We start from the raw sequence: 11,226 nt of genomic DNA, 5'->3' as shown, positions 1-11,226 counted from the left end.
TCAAGAATCATAACGTATTAGTAACAAGCTTCAACAATCATACAAATGTGTGAGACTTCAATCCTTGTAGCTACGCCTTTGTTGCTAATGAGAGTTCAGTTTTAGCTATAAAAGTTTTGATGAGTTGGTGAACGTAGAATCTATTCCTTTGGTGTTTGATTGGGCGATTGGAACTGAACGTTGCAATGCAATTGAGCATAAACCTGAATATACTTGTAAACTAAATAGCATATGCTATGATCCTAAAATTAGGTTTGGTCATATCTACTCAATGGTTGCTAAGGTATATCTATCTTATGCTCACATTACCATTTTCGTCATGGCTTTATCTGCTCCTGTTTTGCTATTTTGGGATTACCAGTTTCTTTTAATGATTTCAATTATTGATGAGTACAAAAATTTAAGCTTCCACAATTGTGTTTCTGAAAGGAATTGCGTTAATACGTTGGGAAATTATACTTGTTCATCTGGAAAGATTTTGATGGTTATTGAATTAACTACAAATACGACTAAGGCAAGCGCACCTATCGAACAATAGTATAGTTATAGTGAGTAGGGAATATCGTATCCACGAGGACTAAAAGTACTAACAATTACCGTTTTTCTATTATTTAGCTAACAAATTGGAGTGATTGTTTTTAACCTAAAATTACTAAACGAATTTAACTAAGAACGCAACAGAGAATGACATAGGAAAATAATTGAAGATAACCAATGAGATAGACAATACCCAGGAAAGAATCCACCTAGACTTTACCTATTATTATGAATTTGAATTAAATGATTTATTCACTTGTGTCTTGATCCGTAGAAATCCCTAAATTATGTTAATATCCTTTTTTAGAGTAAGAACAACTGACTCTAGGTTGATTAATTCAAATCTCTTTCTAATTAAAACTCCTATTGTCGCATTAACTCGATCTATGGATTCCCCTATTAGATTTGACTCTAATCGGGTAGATTTATGTCGTCCTATTTCTAGGATTGTATGCAACTCCACTCAAGATAGATCTACTTTTAAACATGGACTTTTGCTCCACTAAAATAAGCATATTAAACATAAATTAATATTGCAGAAATATTAAAACAAGAATTAAGCATACATAATTGAAAACAAGAAATAAATATTTATCATGTAAATCAAAAATCAAATACTATTATTCATCGTAGTTTCATCCTCCCTAGGTATCAAGAGAATTTAGTTCATAATCCTAAATTGAAGCATCTCAAAGTTAGGATAACTACAAGACATAAAGAAACTAAAAAAAACTTCTAAATAAATTAAATAGAGATCTTCGATCTCGAGGGAGATCTGCTTCCGAGTTGATTCTGATGGCGTTCTTTGAGTGTTTTCTTCAATCTTCTTTGAGTGCCCCTTAGGTCTTCTTCTAATTAGTATTTATAGAATTTACAATGCTCAAAAAGCCTAAAAATTAGGTTTGTCTGTGTATATGAGAAGCAGGGTACAAAATCGACACGGGCTGACACATAGGCGTGTGCCTCATATGAGCGTGTGGCCAAACTGTGTGGATCCTGAAAAAACTCTGTTTATCTAATTTTGGCTCATTTTTCTCTCCTTTTACTCCTAAATTCTGTCCTAAGTATAAAAACATGAATTTAAAGGATTAGGAGCATCAAATTCACTAATTTGTATAATTAATCATCCAAAAACGCATTAAGAATGAGATTAAAATATGTTAATTTTATAGCTTATCAGGTCATGGGGATGGCAAAAAAGATGGAACTGGCTGCATACCAAATGTAGTAAATGTCATACAAATCTCAACTGGTAGGTGTTCGTTTTAGCTTTTATACATAAATATTGACAACGAAACTGTGTTCTCCAGCATATAGTGTTAAGATCATATATAATGTTTTAGATGTTGTTTAGTGTAGCTATCGGCTTAAGTGTACTGGTTGCTATTGTGGGTTCTTTATGGTTGTTCGTCATACGCAAGAAAAGAAAGCTATTCAACATGAAAAAGAAATTCTTTCAGAGAAATGGTGGCTTACTATTACAACAAGAACTAAATGAACAATAAGTATCAATCGAAACCGTCAGGATCTTCAGTGTAGAAGAGCTTAAGAACATAACCAAAAACTATGATGAGAGCCACATTCTTGGGAAGGGAGGCTTCGACACAATTTACAAAGGTATCTGAAGAATAACACAAAGGTAGCCATCAAGAAATCTAAAATTGTTGATCAAAGCCAAATTAATCAGTTCATCAATGAGGTTATCATTCTCTCCCAAATAAACCATAGAAATGTGGTAAAACTTTTAGGTTGTTGCTGGGAGACTGAGGTCCCCTTGTTGGTTTATGAATTTGTTTCTAATGGCATAGTGTAAGAACACATCCACATTGAAGAAAAAGCTTCTTCGATTTCTTGGGAAATTCGGTTAAGGGTAGCTACGTAATCAGCGCAAGTGCTATCATATTTACACTATGCAGCTTTGACACCAATAATTCATAGAGATATGAAGCCTACAAACATCCTTCGGGACGACAATTATACTGCAAAAGTTTTAGATTTCGGAGCATCTCGATTAGTGCCACTACATTAAACTCAACTAACAACACTGGTGTAAGGAACATTGAGATATTGTTGAAAAATGGCCAACCATGTTGCTAAAATGATTTTTTTTGAGTGTATACAGTTTGTATGCATGTTGTAGGTCGTATGCATGCTGCATTAACAAGTATTATGTTTTAGTTGAAATGTGATTTTGCTTAGTTGAAAATGAACAAGCTTGATGATAGGTTTATGTGTTTAGGGAATGAATAACTTGTTTAGTTGGCTTGTTTTAATGTACAAGCAATGTTTCACAATGTTGGGGATCGATCCGATTAAGCAACGAACAAGTAAAAAAAAGAAGAAGAAATTGACAAATTGAACACAAAAATTTAACTTGGAAAAACCCCTCCAAATAGGATAAAAAACCACTGGCAAAGATAATTTTACTATAATGGCAAAAGAACAAAGAGTACAAAGATGGAGATAAAAATTAAACCTTAAAACCTGAAAACAAAGAACCCTCAAAACATAATCACAAAATTCTCAAAAAGTGTTTAGTGTATTTTCTAAGGTTGTAAAAGAGCCTATTTATAGGCTAAATTCATAGGTTAAATAATAAAATAATCTAGGCTAATCAGAGTTTGATTGAAACAAATAAACAGAGTTTAACTGGAAGATTATTTTCTCAAATTTGACTGAAATAGGAGTCATACTAAACACAAAAGTTACTAGGTTGATTAGTGGGGTTAGTTGTGTTTGCTAAGTTGATTGACTATAAAAAAAACATGTAATGCTTTGTTGATTGCAATGAAAATCTATTTTTCACTTCTTGTTGCATGTTTATGAGCAAGTAAATTGTTTCATGTTTCTTGTTGCTTTGTCCTCTATTTTTGTTCTTTATTCTTCTTGGCTTAAAAACTCAAACAATTGGTATCAAGAGCCTATCATATTTTAGGGCCATTGATTTTGTTTCTGCTGCTTGTTAAGAAAGACAGAAGCTACTAGAGCCTGTCAGTTTTAGGGCTGCTTGTTAAGAAGACATAAATTGCTTTAGTCTGTCCTTAGTAGCTCACCAACATTTACATTCCACAGCAAAACAGAGTATGTGTAAGAAGAAATAGGACTGTAATGAACAAGATGCTCATTATTTGAAGCCAAGCTGTCAAACAATTTTTGGGCTAAGATTGTGAATACCTGAGTGTATTTGTTGATCAGATTGCCAACCAAGGTTGTGAAGGAGGAAAATATTAGAGTATGCCCAAAGATCAATCATGAGATGGTTGTAATAACATACTTGATTTATCATGTTTATTAATATAAGGCGTTACCATTATTATTTCAGTTTCTTTTCTGTGTGCATAAATAAACTGTTTTATAGTAATGTCCTGAGAATAATATGATTATTCTTAAAAGGTCCTTAGTCAAGTATTATTGTTGGCTAGGACAAAAATAATGCATTAAGACTAACATGTAGTTGATTGCTGATAAAGAGTTGTCATTGATATGGAATGTCAAGATCGATGCATGAATATGTGTGTTAGAGAACAACATATTGGACTGACCCGTTATGAGTATGTTTCTTGGATTATTATGTAATTGTCACAACATTACTCATAATGATTAATATGTATATGATCCTCAGACTTGAGATCATCATAATCCCAACATCGTGAGTTGTGTATTTTGATACAGTCAAATGTACACCGTAACTGGTTGTTCTATAAAGGCTGATGTTGGATATACCACAATCTGTGTAGAGGGATATGGTTGGTCGATATAGGATAAGTCCCTCCTACATAATGGTAGTAATATCTTAGGCCACTTGATTGAGTGAGATTAGAAATGCATGGCCATGCTCAAATAAGCTGATATGAGATGTCATACTTATTTGTATATCATAGTCTACTTAAGATATCAAGGAACATGGAGTGGACTATGCAAGTGTGACTATTCCATGACTTGTGTCCAATCCAGAGATAAAGGACTTAAGGATTATTGCATGAAAGGTTAATAATAAAAGGTTATGTCGAATCATGATTCCTTGTGACTTAGGTAGCAATGATGTATTGCTAGGTGCCATTCATTGTTTGTAACATTGGAATCGTTCTAGTATTACTGCTAACGTTACAAGAACCAATAGGGTCACACCCTATAGTTGAAATGAACGGAATAAAACATAGTTGGTATTGTTTTTGGTTATCGCTTGAATTAAATTAATTATAGAATTAATTTAATTGGGTAATCAAATATCGAACACATTATATGTAGAAGGTTGTTGTACGCATAATGAACATGAATTTGGTTAGTATATAAATTCAAATAAATATATAGTTTACTGAAATCATTATTATAATTAATGTAATTATAATTTTTGGTTTAAAAAAATGTTGATATATTTATTTAATTTTAAAAAACCCTAAAAAGGGATATAAAATCTCGTTTTTCTTTGCTTGGTGTGTCTAGTAGACGTCAAAGCAAAATCTTCTCAAAAATAGGTTTTGGGATTCTTTCCATTTATTGTCAACAGGGTGGATTATGTAGAGGCCGGGGTCACGATAGATTGTGGCTAGATTCGATAGCAGACTAGATTACTCGTTGTCGAGGCATCACTGTCTACTCAGAATCACCAATCAGTAATTTCGAAACCCTTTTTCACCCCGATTCGTTCCTCACACATGGATCCATGGTTAGGATCGCCGGAAGTTTTATTTTTTCTGCTGCGTCATAGGGGTACTGACGTTCCAACAGAAAAGACTCCATTTGAAGCTTGGTTTGAATGCTTGCCAAGGCTGTGCAGGAGAGGAAAACTTTATTTGATGCTTGGTTTGAACAATTGAGAAAAACGATTGGTGTTTGCAACATAGAGGCCAAAGAGGAGTGTTGAAAAATGGCCAACCATTCTGCTAAAATGATTTTGTTGAGTGCATACTTGTATGCATGCTGCAGCTCATGTGCATGCTACATTAACAAGTTTTCTGTTTTGGTTGCAATGTAATTTTGCTTAGTTGAAAATGAACAAGCTTGATGACAGCTTTATGTGTTCAGGTAATGAAGAATTTTTTTAGTTGGCTTGTTTTAGTGTACAAGCAATGTTTCACAAGTTACTAGGCTGGTTAGTGGGGTTAGTTGTGTTTGATAAGTTGATTGACTATTAAAAAAAACATGAAATGCTTTGTTGTTTGCAATGAAAATCTGTTTTTCATTCCTTGTTGCATGTTTGTGAGCAAGTAAATTGTTTCAGGCTTCTTGCAGCTTTGTTATCTGTTTTTGCTTAATGTTCTTCTTGGCTTAAAAACTCTAACAAATATTTAAACCCCAAATACTTGCAAACAAGCCAAATAAATGAGAAAAGTGATGTTTATAGCTTTGGTGTCGTCCTTGTCGAGCTATTAACCGACAAAAAAGCACTTTCCTTTGACGTCCCTGAAGAAGAAAGAAATTTAGTCAACTATTTTCTTAAATCATTGAGAGATGATCGATTGTTCAGATTCTAGATGATAAAGTGGCGAAAGAAAGAGATATTGAGCAGATTAAAGAGGTTTATGAATTAGCAAAGAGGTGTTTAAGAGTGAAAGGTTGTTGTGAGATGGTCATTCATGCAACAAGTCACATATCTGGCCAACAAGTTAAACACCAGGAGAATGGAAAACTATTAGATGGTGGACTATTGAGCAGATAGACTTTCGTGAACAGAATGGTGGAAAGTCTAAGAGTGACGGACAATCCAAATATGTCGGACAGTCCAAGAGTGGAAAAACAAGCCAATGTGACGGACAGTCTAAGTGTAAGACAGAATGGCAGACAGTCTAACCACCAACTACCCTGAAGCTTTTGTTACAAGCTAACAAGTTGTCAACTTGTTTTGTAAAGTTGTTAGATTATTTTATTTTTTTAATCTGATAGTTTAATGTAAGCGATGTTGATTAGATAGAAATCAACCAATGAGTAGATTCCATGTATTTAGATCTGCCAACTTGTCAAGTTGTAGTTGGTGTTTCTTATTTAAAGTTGTATTTTGCATGTAAAGTATGTATTCAAAAAATGGAAATATAGCGAGTCACTTTTGATTGCTAAAATTTGATTTGTCTATCTTTTCTTTCTTAGGGCTAGTTTAACATTACTTTTAAAAAGTGGTGTGGAAAAGTACTTTTGAGAAGTACTTTTAAAAAGTTTAGTTTAATATTTGAGTATTTAGTATTGTTGTCAAAAATTGTTTTGAGAAATAAAATGTCCATTTAAGACATGGTATTATAAAGTAACAAATATGCATTTAAATCATGTTCAAATTAGTTAATATTATTATATTTTAGTTAGAATATAAAAATAATTTATTACAACTTGTTGTTAATATTTTGATATATGAAATATAAATTTTAAATATTTTAAGTAACAAATATTAATTATTTATAAATTGAATTAGAAGATATAAATTATATTTTAAATATTTAAATATAACAAATAAATATTTGTAATTATATATTAACACATTTGTATTATTCTAAAAATATTTTTATTCAAAAAATTCTTTTCTATTTTTAATTAATGATTTTAACACATTTGTAATTAAACACGGAGAATAAGAAAAGCGAAAATACTATGTTGTTGGAGAGATGAAAAATAATTAAGCATTAAAAATGCTTTTGGAAGAAGAAAACTAAAAATTTTAGTTTTTTTTATATTCAAAAATACTTTTAAAAAACTAAAAATTTCAGTTAAAATAACTTATTTAGCATTCTCCTTTTATTTCAAAAGTATTTTTCATATCAAATATGCTTCTAAAAAGTATTACTAAACACAGCCTTAGACAAGAACCCAACTAAAGTAGAAAAAGACCGACAATGAAGGAAGTTGCAATAGAGCTGGAGGGTTTAAGAGTGAGGAACAGACATCCATGGGCTGAAGTTAAAGTAAATCAAGAGGAAACACCTATTTTTTCTATTTATACAAGTACATAAATGGTTGTTTAGCAGAACACCAGACAATAAACTGTGTTTTTGTTATCTTTTCTAGTCTTGATTTTGGTTTTGGACCTGTTTATAGTTACTTAATTCGTTGTTTGTCTGCATTTAGAGCAACTAATCTGCACCGATCTTTGGTCACTTTTGGGATAGGGAATTTTTCTTGAACTTTTATCCCTATATAGTTTATATCATTAATTAAAATAATCACAAATTCCGTAATTTTTTTATATTTTCTCAAGGGCTAAATTCCAGAATTATTAATATTTATTTATAATAATTATGATTAATATTTAATTATATTTAAATAAAATTATTAGTATTTTATTTAATTTAATGATGATGTATTATTTTATTATACATTAATGGTGCATGAGACTTACATCTTTGAAGCATCAAATATCATTCATTTTATATTTGTATCCAAATGATGTATTTCAGTTTTTGGTGATATTTTCTCAAAAATAATTTGAATTTGAATTATAATGGTACTATATAAAAATTATTTAATTAGAATTTATTTAAATATATAAATTAAAGTTTAAAAGTGAATTTAACTGTAAAACAAACCTTTAAATACATAATCACTACATTCAAATTAGTTGAATTACTAAAACTATTTTAATTTGATTAGTAGCCCACCAATTGTGGGATTTCTGGTTAATTTATTAATTAACACGCATTAATAGCTTTGTTGTAAAGCCGGCAGCAGCCAGAAACAATCAAACAAAAACAGACACATCAAACACAAAGGTGAAGTAACCAAAGAAAAGTGGAAAACTATAACAAAAACAAAAGGAAAATCACCATGGTTCGTGAAATGAGTCTTCCATTTTTACCAACTAGTGTTTGCTTCATTTGCTTGTTTATTCATTTGTGTTTGTTTTAGACCTTTTTCTGGACTCAGACATAATCCCATGCTTCAAAACCAATAGACAAACTCAACTAGAGGTAACCCAGATGATACAAAGCCGGGATTCATACGTATTCTCCAAAGAATTAATATATATTTTTCCTCTTTTAATCTAACTTTCGGTGTCAGGTTTAGGAAAGAGAGACAGTAATGGATTCACATACGAGATTATCTCCAAACATCCTCGTACTGTTGGTAATGGCGGTAACTTTTATACCAGCGACAAGAGCTCAAGTGTTCGCCAAAAATGGCTGTCCTACTCATTGTGGAGATTTAACTATCCCATACCCATTTGGCACAATGGAAGGCTGTTATCTAAACAAGAACTTTTATATCAAGTGCACTGAAACAGCCGACTCATTCAAAGCCTACTTAGCATACACTGATTTCATTGTCACCGATATCACCATGGAAGGTCAGTTGCAAATCTTAACCACAGTTGCTCGAGATTGTTATAGTGCTCCTCGGCTCCCTGTGATGACGATCCGGCAGATAATATCCTTGTCTCCCTTTTCGATTTACAATGTCTCAAATACCCGAAACAAGTTTACTGCAATTGGATGCGACACTTACGCTTACCTTTATGGATTTGTCGGAAACAAAAGTTATAGAGCCGGGTGTATGTCCTTATGTAATCGGTTCGAAGACTTGGTTGATGGATCTTGTTCGGGATTCGGATGTTGCCAGATACAGATTCCTGATGGGTTGAAAACCATTGATGTGGTAGCTTATAGCTTTAACCGCCATGTCAATGTGTCGGATTTTAATCCTTGCAGCTATGCTTTTATTGTTGAAGAAAGTCAATTTCGGTTCTCTTCGGGTTATGTTCAGTATATATCTGAGGATTACAAGTTTCCAGTGTCCCTTGATTGGGTTGTAAGCAACGAGACGTGTGTCGAAGCTGCTAAGAATCCGTCAAATTACGCATGTCATCGGAGCGAGTGTCACGAACCTGACACTGGTTCAGGCTATCTTTGCAAGTGTCCAGACGGTTTCTATGGGAATCCATACCTCCCAGAAGGTTGCCTAGGTATGTCTTTTAATATCTGCCGTCAATCAAGATCGGATTTAAATAGATGCTGCAAGTCTGCAACTCGGTTTTTTGCTTGTTAATTGATTTTTCATTTTGTAGATATCAATGAGTGCAAGATTTGGAGTCCCTGCCATAAAAATGCCATATGCAGCAATTTACCAGGAAGTTTCAAATGCATTTGTAAAGGTGGTTATGAAGGTGATGGCAAAAGAAATGGAACTGGTTGCAGTCCTGTGGATGCACCTGACGGCTTTCCTTTTGTTCACATTGGTCTAGGTAAAAACATCAATTTATACTATTATACTTTTATTGTAAAAATATTTCTGGGTTCTAAAGATTCAATAAAAATAGTTCAATTTGTTACCCTGTTTCATGTTAAACTAGGTGTGAGTATAAGCCTTTTAGTGTTCGTATTGAGCATTTCTTGGATATACTGGGGACTTTGGCAAAGAAAGCTTATCAGGCAAAGAGAAAATTTCTTCCTACAAAATGGTGGAATTATCTTACAACAAGAATTTTCAAAGCTTAAAGGGTCTGTTTCAGCTAAAATATTCACTTCAGAAGAGCTGAAAAAGGCCACAAACAACTTCCATGAAACTAGAATTCTCGGAAAAGGAGGTCATGGGACAGTTTATAAAGGAATATTGCAAGACAACAGGGTTGTTGCCATTAAAAAATCCATGATTGCAGATCACAGTCAGGTTGAACAGTTTGTTAATGAAGTCATTGTTCTTTCTCAGGTTAACCATAGAAATGTTGTGAAGCTCTTGGGATGTTGTTTAGAGACCGAAGTCCCTTTGTTGGTTTACGAATTTATATCCAATGGTACCCTTCATCAAAGCCTACATTGTTCGGGCAAAGGGTATTTGTCTTGGGAATGTAGGTTGAGAATTGCAGCTGAAACAGCTGGAGCACTCTCGTATCTGCACTCAGCTGCTTATCCTCCCATTATTCATAGAGATGTTAAGTCTACCAACATTCTCTTAGATGAACATTACACTGCAAAAGTGTCAGATTTCGGAGCTTCGAGGTTAGTTCCTTTGGATCAAACACAGTTAACCACACTGGTACAAGGGACACTTGGTTACTTAGATCCAGAGTACTTTCAATCAAGCCAGTTAACTGAAAAGAGCGACGTGTACAGCTTCGGAGTAGTCCTTGCGGAGTTACTGACCAAGAGAAAGGCACTTTGTTTTCAAATGCCGGAAGAAGAACGGAATCTAGCAATGCATTTCGTTTCTGCATTGAAGAAGGACCAATTATTCGAAATTATTGATCATCAAGTGCTTGTTGAAGGAAACACTACACAGATAAAGGAAGTTGCCATGTTGGCAAACAAGTGCTTAAGAGTTAGAGGAGAAGAGAGGCCTTCAATGAAGGAAGTTACAATGGAACTGGAGGGTCTAAGATCAAATCCAAAGCATCCATGGCTGAAAGATGAATCGAAAGAGACCAAGTATTTGCTTAGTGAACCCTCAAGTGCAAATGCTCAAGGTAATGATGGCAGTCCGTCAGACTATGACAGCGGTAGACAACAAATTATATTGCAAGGGCGATAACAATGTTGCAAATGTTTGTTTGTTCTTCTTCACTAACAGGGTTCCCTTTAACGGCTTCTCATCTTTATGAAAGGATCTATAAACTTATAAACTATCCTAACTTGTTTGTCATAGCTTTGGTTGTAACCTCCATTTTCTTTGTGATATTATTTTCCTAAAAATACCTATGTTAAACATGTATATACTGACATAATGACGAGATTATGATTCTTCACATATATGAAGAAATGAGTACACTCACCTCAA

The 11,226-nt window shown here is 33.3% G+C and overlaps 1 protein-coding gene across 1 annotated transcript; it reads left to right on the top strand.

Annotated features, from left to right (window-relative positions):
* The first annotated feature begins 319 nt into the window (after window positions 1-319).
* LOC105797135 (wall-associated receptor kinase 5) lies at window positions 320-10,980 on the top strand. The gene is given in 11 exon segments (XM_012627066.2): window positions 320-467; window positions 1,709-1,789; window positions 1,897-2,154; window positions 2,157-2,599; window positions 5,820-5,994; window positions 5,997-6,095; window positions 7,327-7,464; window positions 8,365-8,426; window positions 8,524-9,418; window positions 9,521-9,697; window positions 9,806-10,980. Coding segments are annotated over 11 exon segments (3,651 nt in total).
* The last annotated feature ends 246 nt before the right edge of the window (window positions 10,981-11,226 follow it).

This window comes from Gossypium raimondii, chromosome 3, assembly GCF_025698545.1.
Source record: "Gossypium raimondii isolate GPD5lz chromosome 3, ASM2569854v1, whole genome shotgun sequence".
NCBI classification, from domain to species: domain Eukaryota; kingdom Viridiplantae; phylum Streptophyta; class Magnoliopsida; order Malvales; family Malvaceae; genus Gossypium; species Gossypium raimondii.
This window is presented reverse-complemented; position numbering and strand designations above follow the sequence as displayed.